Below are 19,113 nucleotides of genomic sequence, written 5' to 3' on the forward strand. Positions count from 1 at the left end.
TCCCGGGGCGGGGTTTTCCGCGCCGTGGCTTAAGTCGGCCGCGGGGCGGCCAGCCGGCGTGCCGTCATGGCGTTCCCGGTGCTGTGGGTTCTAGCGCTGCTGACGCCCGCCGTGGCGGCGGTGACGGAGCTGGGGGGCTGCGGGCCGTGCGATGCGGCGCGGTGCCCGGCGCTGCCGCCGCGGGGCTGCCCGCTGGGCCGGGTGCGGGACGCCTGCGGGTGCTGTTGGCAGTGCGGGCGCGGCGAGGGCGAGGCGTGCGGCGGAGCCGGCGTTAGCGGCGGGCGTTGCGCCGCCGGGCTGGAGTGCGTGAAGAGCCGCAAGCGCCGTAAGGCGAAGGGCGGCCCGGGCCCCGCCGCCGCCTCCGGCCCCGCTGCCCCGGTCGGCGTGTGCGTGTGCAAGAGCCGCTACCCGGTGTGCGGCAGCGACGGGCTCACCTACGGCAGCGGCTGCCAGCTCCGCGCCGCCAGCCTGCGCGCACAGAGCCGCGGCGAGCCCGCCATCAGCCAGCGCAGCAAGGGAGCCTGCGAGCAAGGTGCGGGGCACGGGGTGGGCGGCGGCATGGAGCGGGCGTGACAGGGAGCTGCTCGCTTTAGGGCTCCGCTGAGACCCGGTGTCCCCTGCCCGGAGCCGTAGCCAGCGGCTGCCTTGGTGCTAGGCTTGAGTCTCGCTCCAATATAGAAAGCAGTGCGGCTGTTCTCTCCTGTTTTCCAGCGGCGGTGTAACCGACACAGCCCCGCTGTTAGCGCTTGTCGGTGTTTTGCCCGCGATTCGTGTTGTGGGATGCTGTCACAGGGAGCGGAGGGGATGGATTCAGCAGAGGAAGCTTGCGAGCAGTAAGAAAGATAAACATTCAGCTTAAATGGATGTGAAAGTCATAGAAGTTAAGAGCCAGCATTGGTGTCTCTGCCTTACTGTGGTTTGCCATTAAGACAGGCGGTGGATTTTTTCTGAGTCGCACATAGCTGTTGGTGCTCGCAACACTTGTAAGTGGGAGCTCAGTTCTTCCCAAGGCTTTGCTTAGAGTCGGTGCTCTAGATATAAGTGGTTCTGCTGCAGAGCCTCCACTAGCAATCCTGTTAGCATGGGAGAGCATTGTTCTGAGTTTTCTGCTCTGGGTATCTGTGTTAACAGGTATCTAAAGTCCACTCACAGTTGCTACAAGCATGAGCTATTAGGCAGGAAGCTTCTTCTGACCTGCCTGCCTTCAGCAGCTCACATAAGCCTTCATTCTCTGTCCATGATACTGACAGCTTCTCTGAAGAGGACCTCAGTTGCGGACGGCTACTGCATGCACAGAGACTGCATCCCTTCTTTGGAAGAGGTCCCTCTGGGTGTGCAGATGTGCAGCAGGGCATATGTATGGCCTAAGAACTCTGCTGGAATGTACTCCAGCAGTGATGTGATGTGCTGTCAGTAAAACGTTACTCTGGGCAGTCACTCTCCTTTTGAATCCTACTATTAGGAGAGCTCTTTCCCAGCATCTCAGAGGAGGGAGCAGAGCAGGAAAAGTGTGGGCTGCTCAGCAGTGGTCCAGCAGAGCCTGTTCTGTTCAGCCTTCTTTTGGCTGTACAGTCCTTTCTTGTACTGCTGTCCTTCTTCTGGGGGAATGTGTTGTGTGCTTGCAACTGCGGCCAGGATTCAGCCCACTTACCCGATGCTCAGACATCTGGAAGTGCTTGGTAGCCCACAGGGACTCACAGCAATTAAAACTTGGAGGGGGAGAGGCAGCGTAATCTCCACGCTGATTTTTGAAACAGTGGCAGGAGATGACAGCCATCCCATCAGGCCCTCATGGTACAGCCCTCCAGATAGAAGATAGCATTTTTCTGAATTTCTGGAAATTCTGGAAAAACATAAATGCTATGGAAGCTGGAGATCTAGCATGCAATCCCTAGGCTATCAGCTTTGTGTCATTTGGGAACAAGAGGGAGCAGCCTTTCAAGTCTGAGTAGAGATCCAGAAAAAACATATTTGTAGCAGACTGTTATTTCTAGGAGTTATTTTTGGTATTTGTGTGTGTGTGTATGCTTGCTTTTTGTTTAGCTTTGCTTGTTTGTTCATTCTATTTGAAAGTTCGTCCTGGAGAGGAGGAAATGGAGAGCTCTGACTGCTCTTGGCCTTCATTGTTGTCAGCAGGAAGGGAGGCAGCTGGGGATGAAGCATCTAGCGGAAGAGAGGAATGCATCTGTTGTTAGGTGCTCCCCTTCACCCACCCTTGCACTCCATGCTTAGGGTGGGGTAAGAGGTTAGGAGACAGGACACAAAGATGCAAGTGGGGGAAAATGCTACTGTTCTGTCCTTTTCTCCATTCCTGCAACGGTTTGCCCAAACCTCACCTTGCAAGTAAAGTGAGTGACACTCAACACAGCCTTTTCTGCCTTGAAATGCATCCTTTGTGATGATCGCAGGGATCAGCCACAGGCACATAGAAGACTCGGGATCCTACTTCTTGTTTAACTGGGATAGCATCTCGTACCCATTCTTTTGCCTTGTCTCCCTCTCTGTCCCACATGTACCAGGTATCCAGAGAGTTTGAAGGAAGTACACCTCCTGGAAGGGTCAGTCGCATTGATTTACTATAGGCAACACCATGTGGACATAGTAAGCCCACTTATTTAACTTTTCTTAAATGCTGGTTGACTCTCTTGAACAGTCTAATTTTAAGGCTTCATTAAGTATCTTCCTTCCAGAAGGAAGTATTACAGAGCAAGCTTTCATCTCTGCTGCGTGGCCACTTCTATGTGTACCAAAGTTCAATTTGAATAGTAGTGTCCAACAAAATTTCTCAGACATTGAAATGCACAGGAAGTGCCACTTGAATACATACGTTGGATTTCACAGAGATTTATTTGCCAAGTAAAACAGCCTATAAGCAGAGAACTCAGAAGGAATTATGTAAAGCTTAACATACAAAACTCCACTTAAGATGCAGAGATTTCTCAACAACAGATTTATTTCCAAGGAGCTAGAAGTTCATTAAAATGCTATTTGACAAAGCTGACAAAATATACAACTCCAGCTTGCCTACCACAGGGTTTTCTGTGCAACACTCTGCAGTTTCTGCTTGCTATCCAACAGCTGGGAACGACTTGGGGAATGAGCCAGTTCTTGGCTCTACATAGTGTGCTTGACCTTGTCCTCGTGATTCTTTTTCTGCTGCTTGTTTTCCAGACATCCCTAGTCTGACGCCTGTGTCCTTTGTACAAAAATAATGAACCCATGCAGAAAAAAGGATTTCCGTAGCAGCCAGAAGTTCCAGTTGGTGGGCAAAGGAAGTCAGCTGAGAAGAGCTTGAGAGGATGCAGGCAACCCTCTTTATACTAGCACTTAGCAGGTGCGGGGATCCAACCAGTCCTCTCCGGAATGGGTTGCACAGGGGCAGGACCATGGAAAAGGGTTGACGAAATGGATGTGTGGGAGCCTGCAGAGCTGCTCTGCGTGAGCAGCCAGTGTTACTGTGGTGCTCCTTGTAGCTTGGCTCATGTTTTGCCCATGTACGTGCTCTGAGTTGGCTCAGAGGCAAACTGACGTCACACAGGTATGCAAGGATGCTCAGGACAGACTCATGACTTCTTTAAATATTGGCTGCAACTAATTTTGCAGTGCACGTGCAAAAGCAATTTGCAGGTAGCTAGGACTCAGGTCAGGACAGCTGTGGTACCCAATGCCATGCAAAGCCACTTGCCACAAGGAATTAGGATTGTATGACTCATCTCAAGCCAGGCAGAACAGACCCTCAAAGCACAAACCCCCATCAAAATGTGAGAAGGCTTTTTGGCATGGTGATCTCTCTGAGCTGAACAATACCAGGCATGCACTTGTTGACCAAACAGTGCAAGAAAGAACAAATCTCTCTGTGTCATTCTTATCGTTAGCTACCAGCAGATGTCTGCTTGAAGGGGCATGTTGTGACTGCTCGAAGTACTTCATTTCAGCCCAAGAATGAAGTCCCTGATTCTGATTCCAACAGGGCTGGGGATCTCTGGGTTGCTTCATTGTGACTGTCACAGCTTTCTCCTTCCATAGTGGAAGCCAGTTGCCTCAGACACAACACAATGCTGGGCTTCAGAGGATGGTGTTTCTCAGGGAGTTGGTGCTGGTTTGGACCTCGCTGCAAATGCTCCGTGGAGGTAAAAATGCAGGGGCAGATAACACAGAATCACAGAATGGCCACTTGGAATGTCAGTTGACCTCATCAGTGGCCTTGGTGCCCTATAAAGCTGTATCTGCTCTGCGGGTGGATTGTAGCTGAGTTCTCACAAGTCGCTTTTAAATCAAGAAACATAGATTTCTTCTGTTGGCGTGTTTCATCCAAATTCAACTGTTGAGATTTTGTCATCAGTATTTTGAGGGTTTTATTTGTTGTTTGAAGTTTTGTTTTTTTTTTTTTTTAAATCTACTACCAGAGTAGAGCAGAAACAGATGTGTTTGGGAAAAAATGCTGGGAGGTGACACACTTTTGTCACCGACATTGCCTCGTGTTCTCTTGATACAACTGCATTAAATTCAAAAAGCTTCCAAGTCTCTTAGATACCAGAGATCACAGTTCATATTAGATCACATTCTGCAAACAACTCCTCAGGATTTGTGCTTTTTAATTAACAAGTGGCTTAGATTTAGTCCTTTTCTACCATTCTTATTTCCCTGGGATATAAAGGACTTAAAATAATAGCTGCATTTTATGAGTTCTTTCTTCTTGCTGATGAAAGAGGATTAGGTAAGGTTTTGCTAAGAGGTTGGAAAATGAACTAAATCGCTTCATTCTCATGTGAAGCTGGTTTGGGTTTCTTTGGTGGGGGCCTTGCGGCAGTGGCCTGCTGCCCACTTTCTCACACCACAAAGACGAGCTTTGCATTTGAGGGTGGATCTTGCAAGCATCGTCATGCTGCATCCACAGATTGTGTGGCACAGCGTGTGCACAGTGTGGTTGCACAGGGGTTTTTTAGTGTGCTTTGGGGCACACAGTGAGGATGTGATGGGGTTTGGTGCGGTGCTTGCTTTTCCAGCACTCTGTACGTTGAGATTTTGAGACAGTTACCAGGGCTGAAGTGTTGTGCTTGTATTTGAAAAATAATCAGCGATTATGGTGGATTTCTTTCCTGCTGTTGTAGTTGAATGCCCTTAATTCCTCCTTAAAAGGCGTTTAGTTGTTTGAGAAGTTTTGGGTTCACTGGAGTTTAACACACGTTAAGTTTTTATGGTTACGGTGCTAAAATCATAATAGGGAGTCTGTTTAGTGTATTACTCAGCAGCTCAGCATATAAGCTGGTATGCTTCTGGGAGAGCACCAGTATGGCTGGGAGTGTGCAATGCTTCCGCTGTCCAAGAGGATCCCATGTTTTACCTGTGTCTTCATTCCTAATCATCACAGAAAACTAAATATCACCGGGAAGGAATGATTTCAGATCAGCAAATTCCTTCCCATGTTTGTTTTTCTGCTGCTGGAAAGGCATGCTGTGTTTAAAAAAAATGCGTTTAATCCGCTGTTGGACTGAAGCTCTTTGAGGTTCATACTAAACAGGAGATTATCAAGTAACGAGTCTAATCAGGTTGGACTTTTCAAAGCTCTGAGTGCTTTACCGTGAATAAATGCTGCCATGCCTAATTTCCACATCTCCCAGCCCTCACAGTGCCTAACGAAAAGGCTTTTGGAAGGAGGTGAAAGTGATTTCCTCTTCTTATGCTAAGGTGGGCATCTCCTTTGGGCTGGGCATTCTGTTCTCAGAGCTCTTCCTGTAATTCCTTGGACTCTTCAAGGCCTGGTACGAGGAGAGGGAGAAGTAATATCTGAAGGAGGTAAAAAAGGATGCTTGTAGTCACCCAGGCACTCGGGGAATGGGGAAGGACAGAAAATGCTTATACTTTCCATCAGCTATTGCCTCTCAGTGCTTTTTCCTGAGAAGGAGCAGCTAAGGGCGTGTGAGCTAGAACTAGCAAATGCTGCTTACAGAAAGTTCCCTTTCTCCATATAAAGGAATTTTGAAGGGAAAATACTTTCCCAGCGACTCAAGAGGTTGTAGTCAGTCTGTTTTCAGGCTTGCAAGAGGTTGCAAGCTGTCTAGCTTTTACTTTGTTGTTGCAAAATGAGTGTTCCCAGTCTGTATCTTATCCAGGGCTCCAGCAAAGCAGTGCAGCACTCAGGAGGGCTGGCTGAGAACCAGGCTGACGCCCACGCTTCGGTGTGTGGTACACTGCTTCATTTTTTAGCTTTCGGAACTTCCCACACGCATCCAAATACCAGGGGCCTCAGTGCTTAGCCCCAGGCCCATTTTTGTCTTCAGTGCCATACCTGCAGCTCCTTTGATTTTTATCAGTGGAGTTGTTGCTTTGGTTGCTGGCGCATGGTTTGTGCATTAACAAAGTCTGGGTCCTTTTATCTTAAAGAATTCGAATGTTTTGCTCAGAGAGGCAAAAGCATGCAGGAAGAGGGAGTGTCTAGTTGGATTCCCAGCGGAGGCTTGGGAAGGACAGCCAAGCCCACCAGCATGCCTGATCTTTGCTCTTTGACAATTCAGTGCGAGGTTTTTGGTGCTGACGGTGGAAGATCAAGAATTTAAAAGGCTGAATTGCTGTATATTGACTTCTAGACATTATGAAGTATCTTTGAGGCTTCTCTGAAGGCCTTACTGCCTCGCAGATTGTTCCTTGTGAGTTTGGAGTGGCCCTGTGGTCTGTGAGGCTTTGCTTCCCCTGTGACCAGGCACTTGCCCCTCAGTGGCTGTAGGATTGTCCCTGCATTTGTAAGGTGGGGACAGAGCAAGGGGCAGCTCTAGTGTGCTGAGTTCAGTTGTGGGCCCCACACAGCCAGAAAGACATCTGTCGCCTGAAACACTGCAGGCCCCGAGCTGTGTCTGGAGCACAAGTCTTATGGGAAGCAGCTGAGGGAGCTGGGGTTGCTCAACCTGGAGAAGAAGAGGCTCAGGGGAGACCTTATGGCTCTCTGCAGCTGCCTGAAAGGAGGTTGTGGTGAGGTGGGGGTCCGACTCTTCTCCCTGGTAACAGCAGTAGGCCAAGAGGGAATGGTCTTATCTTTTGCCAGGGAATACTCAGGTTGAATTTAGGAAACGTCTCTGAAAGAGTAGACACACGCTGGCACAGGCTGCCCAGGGAGGTGATGCAGTCACCGTTCCTGGAGATGTTTAGGAACCATGGACGTGTGGCTCTGAGGAAAGTGGTTAGTGGGTATGGTGGGGATGGGCTAGGGCTTGGACTGGATGGTCTTAGAGGTCTTTTCCAGCCTTAATGATTCTGTGATTCTAGAGGTGGTGGAACTGAACTTCACCCAGAGGGAGCTTCGGTGACCCTGAGTAGGAATGCACCATCCCTGTGGTGTGAGTAAGGGATGGATGGGTGGGCTGGGATGGGAGCTTCATCGAGGGAGTCACAGGCTCTGCCATATGCTGCTTTAGAAGAAAAGCAACTGAATAATAACCATGGGGACTCCTCTCTGAGTGCTGACATAATGCAGATCATCAGCTCTCTGTTACTGGCAGAACAAACAAGCCCCACATGCATAGGCTCCTCGCCCAGAGTGAATGAGCACAGTGCATGGGCTCTGTATATAAGCCCTTTCCCGGGCCAGAGAGAGCTATTTATCTTGCAAACAATGATGAGAGACACAGGGAAATGCCTGGAGTGCCTGTGGAGAGCAGCTGATGTCTATCACCAGTCTATGGTGTCCTGTCAGCCAAAGGAGCATCTGTGCATTCAGGGTAAGTAGCAGCAGGCTGCACTGCATGGGACACAGAGCCCCTGAGTCAGCCTCCGGTGGAAAGCAGAGACCACTCAGCCAGGCTGATGTCTCCATCATCTGGGCCTGAGTTCTGCTCTCGGTGACTGTTTTCATCAGCTAGTGCAACCTGCAAGTTCCCAGCCCAAGGGAAGCATACAGAGGAAGGTTCCTTTTCATGGGCAGTCCTGTAAGTGAAACAACTGGAGCTCAAAGAGGCAGGAGTAAGATAAAGACCAGAGAGCATTCTTGCTGGCACGAATCAACTCTTACTCTGTACGAGGTGGGATCGTTTCTGGTTCTGCTGTGCACATGGTGGCATTGCTCCATATGTGAGATCCTCTAAGCGAGGGGGGTCACTTGAAAGAGTGAATGTGTTCGCATTGTCTGAAGACCATGGAAGGCTCAGGCATTCCCTGCCTTATGTCTCATTGCAGGGTCCCACTTCTCCTGCCCATCCCTGGGGTAGGGTCTACTTAAGGAGGCTGTAGGAGAGAATGTGATGCGGTGTCAGCTCACTGAGGGGGTGTAACTACTGCTGCATCACTGCAGTCTGTTGTGACTCTGCTTTAAATCTGTTGACTTCTTGGCCTTTCTCGTTTATTTTTAGTGGAGGATGAAGCCCAACTCTAGACCTTTGGAAATCTGGATTAAAGTAAAATATCCCAGGAGACCAAACTGACTCTTCCCACGGCACTGTTGCATCTTTTTAGGATCTTTATTCCATCTTGGTCTTAGGACTGTCTCAGATGGAGACAGAGGCCTGTGAATGCTTCCTGTTCATTTTGCAGCCAAAGGCAGAGTTTCACATTCCTCACCGTTAGAACAAGATATGCATCCTAAGCTTGGGGATGCCCCGTGATGGCCAAGCTCTTATCGTGCTTTGGCTGCTGTGCTAAACCAGTCAGAGATTTAGCCATAAATGAACCAGATTAACAGCGTCTTGAAGTCACTGTCAGGCTCTTAATGTAAGACTCAGAGTCTCTTCATTTCTGCAGTGGCAGATTGTGGCAGTTTTGTAGCAGCTGTGGTTTTTTTCTGTCTGATGGAGAACTCTAGCAACTGGTGATAAAGAAGGTGTTATACTGGGATGAATGTAGCCCTTCCTGCTGGGTAGCCTTGAAATCTTCCCTGGGAAGTGTGCCTTGCAGTCAGTGGATTTTGCATGGTTGGAGCATCACGTGTATTTTGGGAGGTCCTTGTAGGGTGTGAGGTGAACTAAGCAGCCTGGAGACTTGCTGAGCACCCCATTGTTTAAGGGACACCAGAAAAACAATGGCTGATGTCCTGAGGAAGTTGCTGTGCTGAGGAAGGGGAGCAGAGTGTGTGACCTGTGCTGGCCCTGCTGTGGGGACAGATGTGACTTTGAAACACCCCTCTCCTGGTCCATGCCCAATCTCTGCAGCAGCATAGCCAGCAACAGGTTAAGCTAGATAATGAAGCACTGAATAAATCATTTTCTCAGCTCACAGAATCTGTTCTGCACGAGTGGATTGTAGTATTTGTGAGGAAGCCTGGTACCTGGTTTACTTTACTGATCACAAGATGTGGTTTTAACAGTCTGCAAAGGGTGCACAGATAGCTTCTGTGCTGCTGCCTCTTGTTAAATGCAGGAGGACTGGGATAACTCTGTGAGGGTGGATGTGGACTGCTGTGAGATAGACCTAAATGCTGCTTTGGGGGGCAGGGTGCATGTGCAGGCTGGGGCAGGGCCCTTGTTTCCACAGGAAATGCCTTCTGGTGAAGAGAAGTCTACCTCTTCAGTGCAGAAGGGGAAAATCGCCTGTGTTCTTCAAGCTGTCAATAAGTGGAAATAAACACTATGGGCTCCATTGGTCTGCACTTCCTCTTATGGGACATTAATAGCCGCGTTTTGCAAAGCAGCAGTGGTTCCCCCATTAAAGAGGGATAAAACAGAAACACAATTCTTCCCTTTGTGGGATATGGGTTACGTCTCGGACGTTTTCCAGCCTGAGGGGTAAACATCTCTTAGGCAGAGCTGCAAAACAGCTTTGCTCACGTCAGGCTTTGAAAGCAACTCCTCATTTAATTTTAACCAGAGGTTGGCACTCCTGGGGAAAGCAGAGCTCTGCACTCACCTGGTTCTTTCTCAGATCCCCTCCAGGGAGAGCTCTGCCACCCTCCTCAGTCAGCCCCTTTTGGCTGAGTGTTGCACAAAGGTAGCCTTGGATTCTGCTAGCCAACTGCCACAGGCTGTGCTGCATATTAAAATCATGCTGGGAGAAGATAGCAGCAAAGCAATCTCTGGCATGGGAGATTAATTGAGACCCCTCTGTTTCCCAGGAAGTTTGGAATGGAGGTCCTTTTTCTCTGTGCCATCTGTGTTGAAGTTGCACTTGGTGACCATGTGGTACACAAAGATGGCACAAGCCAAGGAGGCACCCTCCTCACCTGGTCCTCAAAACCCATCAGAAGTGACAGGCCCCACGGTAAAGGCCTTGCAATCACCCAGTGCTTAGAATTGTTTCTTTCTTTTTGCAGGACCCTCCATTGTGACCCCTCCTAAGGACATCTGGAATGTGACAGGAGCACAGATCTACCTGAGCTGTGAAGTCATTGGCATCCCAACACCTGTCCTCATCTGGAACAAGGTAAGGGCCTTGCTAGGGCCTCTTAATGTCTAGCAAAGTTAACGTAGCTGAGACTGCTTAGTAAGCAAGAGGACATAAAGTCATAGGAAATTGCTCATAGAAGTTCACATTTTTGATGAGGTCTCCCATCTGTGCAGTTCCTTTCCACCCCTAAACATCTGGCTTTGCTTAATTTATCTTTAATCATCTCTTTTTCCAAACTTGTGTTGGTCTCAGCACGGAACAGGGCTTGTGTTTTTCCTGGTGTTCAGAGCATGTAGGCAGTGTCCCTTGACCTGCTGTCACCCTGCTGACGGCAGTGACTGAGGCAGCTGGACACAGCTGACCTAGCATGAGGCACTGGAGCATGGGACAGTTATTTCCGATATAGCAGGCAGCGTGCTGATTGAGGCAAGGTGCTGGTAATACCTGGCTCAGAGCAGGGACCAGTCTTGAGCGGCGAAGATCCCAGCCACAGGACTCAAGAAACTGTGACCCTGGCTTGCTCAGATAGCAAGCAGCAGAGAATAACTCACTCTGAGCACACTACTGCTCTTTCACTAACGCTGCCCACCTGGAGGAATGCTAGGCTTGCTGCAGCAGAAATATGTGGGTGCTGTCCCTGATCTGCATTTAGGGTAGGTCATAAGGCACAGACCATTCCTGGAACAATGTTCACACATTTAATTTTCTCCTGCTGCCACACTAAAATAATGGGATCATCAGGAAAGGTGTGTGTGGACCACAGTCAGCTCCTGCTGGCCCCTCCAAGCCAGAAGGCAGCTGCTGCAGGCTGCCAAGCTGGATTCATGCATGGGTGCCAGCAGCTGCAGGTGGCTGAATCCTTCTTAGTGGGAGCATCACCAAATAGCTTAAACACTCCTGTGGAAGTGTGCACAAATATTCTGTGAAATAAAATCAGTGCGGGGCATGTTTGCAGTACCCAGCAGCAAGCACACCAGAAAGTTGTGCTGCTCTTTCTGTTCCCACAGAGGCAAGGGAAATACAGCCCTAGTGCACACGTTGGAGCTGCACTGCACATGGAATAAGATTAAATATCAGCACTAGAAAAATACTGCTTCCACACAAAATGTAGTCATACAGAACTAATGTTGAGCTTGTTGTTAGAAGTTCTAGCATAAATAAGACCCCAAACCCTCACACCTTTCTGACTTTCTGTTTAGATCATTCAAGGACAGTATGGTATCCAGAGAATGGAGCTTCTGCCTGGCGACCGAGAAAATCTGGCTATTCAGACCCGAGGGGGCCCTGAGAAACATGAAGTGACTGGCTGGGTACTGGTAAGTATTTGTGCAAACTGTTTGCAAACAGTGCAGTTTGCAAACAACCCGTTTACAGAAGATGTATTGCAATGGATAGGTCACTTAGAGGAAAAGAATGTCTGTGTCTAGAAAGTAATCAGTACAGAAGGCCTAAGATGCCCTCATCTGAGATTGAGCAGCTGTCATTGCTCCAGTGACACACACCATCTGCTGCAGAATAGCACAGTGCAGAAGCCATCAGCTGTCACAGAGCAAACTTCTTGAGGTAGCAGAGTACCTGCAGGCCAATGACCAATTGCCACACATTAAAGGGACACATGAGAGAGGGAACTGCTCTGCATCCCAGTAAGGGAATTGCATCAGTAAGTACGATGGCTCCCAGCTGCAGAGAATCTGGCATAGGCCAGGCAAAGTGGTTCCTGCAACACATGCCAAAGCAGAGGTGGAAACAGAAAGGGAAAATTTTGAGCCAGTCATTTTGCAGAACTAACTGCCTAGATGCAGAATGTTATTGGAAGGATTTTTTTTTTTTATTTTATTCCTGCTTCCGGGCTCTTGCCAAGCGTGCAGGACTCCAACATAGCTCCAAACTAAGTAAATGCTAAAAGAGTGGGAGTGTTACAGCATGCTCAGTTTGGCCTAGCAAACTGCAGCAATGCTAGGCTGAAGCCCAAGAGCAGCTTGTCCCATGGTGCTGAATATCACCACAATATGAACCAAACAGCTGTTCAGAGCAGGCAGAAGCAACTGTGCAATCAGTATGGTCTCTAACAGATACTTTTTCTTTTCTGCTAATCCCATTATTTAATTAGGAAATTAACAACTTACTTCTACCATGAGGTATTTTTTTTTTTGTAAGTATCACTGCTTCTTCACAGGATACTTAACTGGGGAGGGGGTGTTTCTTTCCCTAGATATCTCCTCTGAGCAAAGAAGATGCTGGAGAATATGAATGTCACGCATCAAATGCCAAAGGAGAGGCAACAGCTTCTGCAAAAATTCATGTTGTGGAAACTCTGCATGAAATAGCCCTGACAAAGGGTAAGTAGTGTGGTTGAGCATTCAGTAGCTCTCTCTCCCCTCTCGGCTTAATTAATTACTTGATCCAGACAGTTCCTATTTAATATTGTCAGATTCAGATGCAGCTTCTGGTAGGTTTGAGAGGACACTGCCAGCCCATCTCTTGCTAGAGTTCTCGGAGTGTTGTCAAATAACCCGAAATGCTGTAAAGTACTGGAGATTAAGATGCCAAATGAAAAACAGCTTTTGGGTAGATAGTGGGATTTTTTTTCTATAGCACCTTTCATTGTTTTTCTAGCCCTTAATTAGTACCCTTCCTCCCATGTTCTCAAAACATTTCCAAGCCTGCCCATTTCATCTGGAAGCAGGATTGACATAACCATCCCAAGAACAGGAAGGTCAAGCACTCCAAATTCTTTAATCTTTCTTTACTTTAAATGGAGTGGCTTTAACAGAAGGATAAATCTGGGTCTTTGTATTCCTGAACAGGTGAAAGGCTTTTGGACAATATTAACAGCATTTGGTGTTGAAGTAACAGAACAAAATGAATCCTAGCATCACTTTAAGCATAGCAGCCTCCACCATGGGTTTTTAGCCAGTCTCTCTTTTCAGACATCATTCTTACGGCTAGTACTGAGTTGTGCCACAAATAGCAGGAACTTGTGAGCTAGAATTTAATATAGAGTTACTGAGAGGGATAGCAAGGGTGGAGTGCTGCATGTGTTGCTTTGTAGTTTACGTCTTCTGTGCACACAGCTACTGCTGTTTCTTGTCAGCTATAGGAAAGCTCCCAAGTAAGCAGTCCGTAGCTAAGCAATAAGCTGGCAGGCCCCCATTTTTTTGAGAAAGAGCTGATAATATTAATAGATTATTTTTGGATGGAACAGACTGCTCCATAGCTGTATGCCACGCCCTTAGGGAGGCAGTGACTGATTTCTCAGTGATCTCAACCCAGAAAAATGCCACCTATCACCCTCCCGCTGCAGCTGGGAGTCCTCATGTGGGGAGGGAAAGAAAGCACCCTCAGATAAGACATCAGAAAACTCACTTCCTGGGCTGCTGTCCGAGCTCTGACATTACCCCTTGAAACGGTGTGCAGCATAACATGTTTCTGTTTTTCCACAGATGATGGTGCAGAGCTGTGATGTGACGACTTGCACTTATGCACCGTTTTAAGTTAGTATTTTGGAAAGCTGCAGCCTCAGGCTTTTTCTAGCTCACTAATCATTCTCTTACCTCCTTTACTCTTTGATTACCCATTTGCTTGCACACTTCCTTTGCAGATATACAAATAAAGAGATTCACGAGTTCGATTACAAATTTTAATTCTATTTACAGGAAATAAACATACTTTTAAAGAGCACACAGCTGATGAGTAAGACTATTTTAAACACAACCTACACAAAATGAAACAAAATCTGAATACTTCAGTCTCACATTTTAAAAAAAACCTCTTTAAGAAGCTAAACACTCATCATCCGAGGTGCAATGCTCATAGACATCAGCTCTTGGAAGAGGAGTTTGCAGGCGTAGGGCATTCGAACCAAAGATATCTGGGAAGAGATTTCAAGAGTTGTGATAGATTGATAAGCACTCCTAAAGCATCAAATAACTACCCTGCTTGAGACAAGTTTTTTGACTCCAAACTGGATCTGAGTTATTCTATCAAACGCAAAACAAGGTACGTTTAACTTGGGTATAAGGAAAACGTCTTTTTACAGCAATTTCCAAGAGAGCTGGTGGAAGCCCCATTCCTGGAGACATTAAAAGCCAGGCTGGATGAGGCTTTGAGCAACCTGATATAGCTGTTCCTGTCACTGCAGGGGAGTTGGACCAGATGGCCTTTAAAGGGTCTCTTCCAACTCTATGGATTCTATGATTCTGAATCACCCATGAACGCATTTTACAAGGATTGCTTAAGGACAGCAATGAAGCAAGAGGAAAGCAGACTCTATGGAGTCTACAAAACAGCTATCCTGAATTAAGTTTTTCAACAGAAAAAAAAAAATGGCAGCCAGGGGATCTGATCTTCAATAAAAGTAATTTAAACAGGGGCACATTTGCACAGCAAAGCATGCCTCCTATGCAGTAACTACAGTTAAGATTTCCAGCACACAATCCTACAAGCACCAGTTAGTTCCCAGCACACCAACAAACCTATTTAAAGTTATTCTTTTTATCTCTGCTGCCAATCTGCCTTGACACAGCTCTGTAGCTATGCACACACTATAGAACAAACACTAAATAATAATTACTGAACAAAAAAAGCACATGCTATAAATAATCATGAAAAAAGTGCTACACAAAAGACCTCCCATGGGAACTCCGCTCTCAGGCATAAAGTATCTGCATGGGGACAACCACAGTTCTACATTGCTGCAATTTGGAGTTTTACTGTTTAATACTCTAAAAATAAACTCTCCAACTGTTCGCTTCTGAAATCTCTCCACTGCAAAATAGTTGAGCAGCATTTCCTGCCAAGCGACGGGCCAGCGGTCTAAGAGGAAACATCCAAATCAACTAGGACACTATAAACATTTAAGTAAGTAGTTATGAAGCTAAAAAAGCACTTGTTATCATGTTTCTTTAAACATTTTCGTTTAAACATAACTTCTCCCTCCTCCTGGTCACGGGAGTCACATTTCCTCTGAGTCACTGGATGGTGAAGCCCACACTTACCTGTGTTTTATTTCGGCATCCTCGGCATTCATATGTGTGAGTCCTTGTGTTTGCAATTGCCATGATCCCACAGAGGTTACATACATGGACTTGGTATGGGTCTGATGCCTCAAACAACCTCTCTCTCAAGAACTGTGCTGCTCCATGGGCAATCTGACAATCTCGTTCCATTTCTCCAAAACGAAGGCCACCATCACTAGGTACAAAAAAAACAAAACAAATTTTTTGAGTTCTCTGGCACAATACATCAGTGCTTGTTGCTACAACAAGTAACCTGACAGAACAGCAATATTCCAACGCAACAGTAAATCTGGGCATTAATTTTACTCTGTGAATAAAAATGTTGTAAATAAATGCTAACACAATCATTGTTAACTGCTGCAGGCACATGGCTAAGTATTTGTAAAGCAGCTATCAGATACCAAACAGATACAGTACAACTATATAGCAAAGTGTTTCAAACCATTAAATCATCCTCTACTCCTCTATGCTGGTTCGACACACGGACAATCACTTACCCATTACTACCATGGGTAAAACAGACCCAATTTGGTTAAAAAAAAAAAAAAATTTTTTCAAAACAGCAAGATAACAAGAAACTGCAACAACACTGAAAACAATTTCTTCCCTCCTATCCCTTCTTCTCTGGCACAACATCATTCCTTCGCTTCTGGATTTTCTTTATACCTCCTCCTCCTCTACAAGTAAAACACTTGGTTTCTGCTGCTCCTTCTTCCTCAGACTGTTCCAACATGCATCTTCCCAGCAGAACTCTGTTCTCCTCTAGCTGCTGTAGCATAGGTGCTTTCCGTGGGGCGCAGTCGTTCTGGAACAGACTGCTCCAGCAGCCACAGTTCCTGACAGACTACAGACTCCAGTGTGGGCTTCGCTCCACAGAAAAAGCAGCTAACTTGGCAGCTAAAGACTCCAAAGGGAAGAGCATATAGAAAATAATAAACATCCTTACCGCGATCTTCCTTCCATGGGCTGTCTGTTAAGTATCTGGATGGGCCCTCTTGCACGAGAATGGATTTTGTCATCTACCATGTGCTTCAGCCGCTGATAATATGTAGGACCAATGAAGATCTGTGATGTGATTTTTCGCCCAGTGAAGCCATTGTAGAGGACCTAAAGCAGTCAATGCAATCACTGAACCATAAGCCTTACTGTCTGCCAAGCATATTAAAAATACAATGAATTGATATTTTGGTTGTACCTCATTTCCTCTTAAATGATAACCGTAATCTGACAGAAGATTGGAAATCTTCTGCACATTGACAGCATCATTAAATGGTGTAGCATCACCAATTTCTCCCTTGTTTGCTGACACCTACAGAGAAAAGATTTGCAAAAGCTTGTCAGATTTCTCAGCATCAAGCAAAACATATCAAATAATTTTAGCTATTAATGCCAGAACTTGAGATTTCCCCACCCGTGATAGTGCTATATCTTCTTTTGGTATCAGCTACAACATTTAGCTGAGGTTTTCAAAACTGGACAGTATCAACAATTTTCTACTCTTTTTTTCTAGGTTACAGGATATGTTTGGAATAAAAGCAACAGATGATTTGCTGGACAAAATTTACAAGATTGTAGGTCCCCCAGGAAACTTTTCTATTTGCCATTAAGTAAATGGAGAACAATCTTTTTTTTTTTTTTTTTTTCCTAAACTGCATTAGCACTTACCATTTATGTGTATTTAATGCTTGCTTGCGTGTATTTACAAAAAAAAATAAATACGTATGTATATACACACATACACACACACGTATATTAACTCATATTCCTTAAAACATGCAGCATAAAACATTCTTCTTACCTTCCCCTGAAGACATTCAATCAAGTGACCAATGGTCATGCGGGAAGGGATGGCATGAGGGTTAATGATGATATCTGGTGTGATGCCTTCACAGGTGAAGGGCATATCCTAGAGTACCAAAACAGGCAGTCAGTACTTCCCAGCACACCAGCTTTAAGAAAAGCAGTCCATAGATTCTAACTGTATCTTGAAAGTATTTCAAGGGCCCTGAGATACCACTGTAAGGAACAGTAGCATCCCTTTCTGAACACATCCTACACAAATTTAAATCCACATTTTGCACCCCAGTACATGTTCTACAGATTACTCACTCATGTTGGTTTCAATGCTAAAAACACAGAAGATGAAACGTTAATAAAGTATTATTTAAAAAAAAAAAAAAAAAGAATCACTACCTCTTGCCTGTACTGGATACCACAGGTTCCTTTCTGACCATGCCTGCTGGCAAATTTATCTCCTATTTGAGGGATTCTCACAGACCGAACCTGCGAACCGTCAGAAAACATTAAATGGGTAAATTAGATACAGAAAAAAGTTAAGTAGAAAACACGTACGGGTTGGTGCTCACCCTGATCTTGCAGAACTTGTATCCTTCCTGGTTAAGAGTTACCATGACCTGATCTACAATACCAGTCTCGCTAGTTCGCAGAAAAGTGCTACAGTCTCTCTTGGTGAAGCGCCTGTTAGTGCTTTCCAGTTCATCTTCGTTTTCTGGCAGAGTTACTGTTTTGCCAATGATGACATCGTCCCCAGACACACGTACTCCAGGTGCAATCAAACCATCGTCATCAAGTTTGTCATAGATTGCATGTCTCATACCTTGGGGGACAGAAAAAGTTAAAAATAGATTCCCAAGTTCTTCAGCATAAAGACTTGGGTGGTTTGTAGAAATTCAACCAATCTGCTTACAGTTTTAGCCTGCTGATGATAAAATGTCTAAAGATAATATTAACATCTCAGCTGATGCATTTTCCTATTAACACACACATTTCTGCTATTTAATGCGTCTCAAAAACTGAATCAGTTCAACAGCAATCATCTCTACACAAATGTAATCAACAAACTCAGTCTCCATACCCTGCTTTAGCTTACCTTGACAAGTCTCACGGGTAGGCTTCTCAAAAACTTCCTCTTGGTCATATCCTTTTTTGGACTCTTGCTCTTTGTAGGAGCGATAGAACACAGATCTGAAACAAAGACAGATATATTCTCTGTGAAACCAGCATCACTTTCCCTCATCTGTACATGCCAATTTCATTTAAAGCACCATTTTGCCAAGTATTAAAGCTACTGTCACTATGACAACCAAAACACATGCCACACAACCTTTCCTTTAAAGTCCTGTTAAAAAAAAACCTCAACAAACAAATACATAAGTTTCAGATGGCATTTTAATGGTCACTTTTTAGACACTGACAAAATACCTATAAAAAACATGCTTTATTTTGAACTGGGAAGATGTTCCCCATCTACAAAGCAGTTATTGCTCCTAAGGCCGATTCCCATCTTAGAATCAGAGAATTTGTGCTGGGAGGGACCTTTAAAGGTCATCTGGTCTGACTCCCCTGCAATGTACAGGGACACCTACAGCTACATCAGGGTGTTCAAAGCCCTTGATCTTCATCAAATCAATCTCCTATTACTTTTCTTCTTAACTCCACCATTTTGCAAGCGCTTTTACTTCTGCTATCTTGCAATGCTGAGTTTCAGTGGAAATCTTAACATTTATATAGACTTCTTTCTGAGCCTTTGGATATTTTTGCTGTGCTGCTTGCTAGCACACTAAAGCCACAACCTTTAAGAACAGTATAATTCACATATAATTGCTCCCATGAATGCACAAGATTCCACACAAGTTTCACACGAACAACAGAAATCTAACAGTCCCATACTCACTCTATATTAGAAGGTGGCAGGTGCAAGACACTTAGCACACAATTTTTGGGTTCAAAAAAATGAATAAAAACAGAAATCTGTTGACCAGTTAAGGTT

General features: G+C 45.8%; 2 protein-coding genes across 2 annotated transcripts in view; one reads left to right on the plus strand and one right to left on the minus strand.

The window, feature by feature from the left end:
* IGFBP7 (insulin like growth factor binding protein 7) lies at positions 1 to 13,986 on the plus strand. Its single transcript, XM_010709839.4, has 5 exons — positions 1 to 532; positions 10,232 to 10,341; positions 11,505 to 11,621; positions 12,518 to 12,644; positions 13,749 to 13,986. Exons 1-5 carry the CDS (start codon positions 67 to 69, stop codon positions 13,766 to 13,768), a joined length of 840 nt encoding a protein of 279 aa, XP_010708141.2. The 5' UTR covers positions 1 to 66; the 3' UTR covers positions 13,769 to 13,986.
* Positions 13,932 to 19,113, minus strand: part of POLR2B (RNA polymerase II subunit B) — an 18,773-nt gene continuing 13,591 nt past the window's right edge. The window contains exons 18-25 of the mRNA XM_085222634.1: positions 18,214 to 18,308; positions 17,690 to 17,940; positions 17,517 to 17,606; positions 17,122 to 17,229; positions 16,519 to 16,632; positions 16,270 to 16,430; positions 15,303 to 15,498; positions 13,932 to 14,176 (exon numbers count right to left, since the gene is read on the minus strand). Coding sequence (XP_085078760.1) covers positions 14,087 to 14,176; positions 15,303 to 15,498; positions 16,270 to 16,430; positions 16,519 to 16,632; positions 17,122 to 17,229; positions 17,517 to 17,606; positions 17,690 to 17,940; positions 18,214 to 18,308 — 1,105 coding nt within the window. The 3' untranslated portion in view covers positions 13,932 to 14,086. The remainder of the gene's footprint in view (positions 14,177 to 15,302; positions 15,499 to 16,269; positions 16,431 to 16,518; positions 16,633 to 17,121; positions 17,230 to 17,516; positions 17,607 to 17,689; positions 17,941 to 18,213; positions 18,309 to 19,113) is intronic.

This window comes from Meleagris gallopavo, chromosome 4, assembly GCF_905368555.1.
Source record: "Meleagris gallopavo chromosome 4, MGAL_WU_HG_1.1, whole genome shotgun sequence".
In the NCBI taxonomy this organism is placed as follows: Eukaryota; Metazoa; Chordata; class Aves; order Galliformes; family Phasianidae; genus Meleagris; species Meleagris gallopavo.

Excerpts from the sequence above, each read along its gene's own strand:
- IGFBP7 (XM_010709839.4), top strand. The coding sequence starts at position 67 with ATGGCGTTCCCGGTGCTGTGGGTTCTAGCGCTGCTGACGCCCGCCGTG. Across the intron at positions 10,342-11,504 it reads CTGTCCTCATCTGGAACAAG|ATCATTCAAGGACAGTATGG; the intron begins GTAAGGGCCTTG and ends CTTTCTGTTTAG. Across the intron at positions 11,622-12,517 it reads AAGTGACTGGCTGGGTACTG|ATATCTCCTCTGAGCAAAGA; the intron begins GTAAGTATTTGT and ends TTCTTTCCCTAG.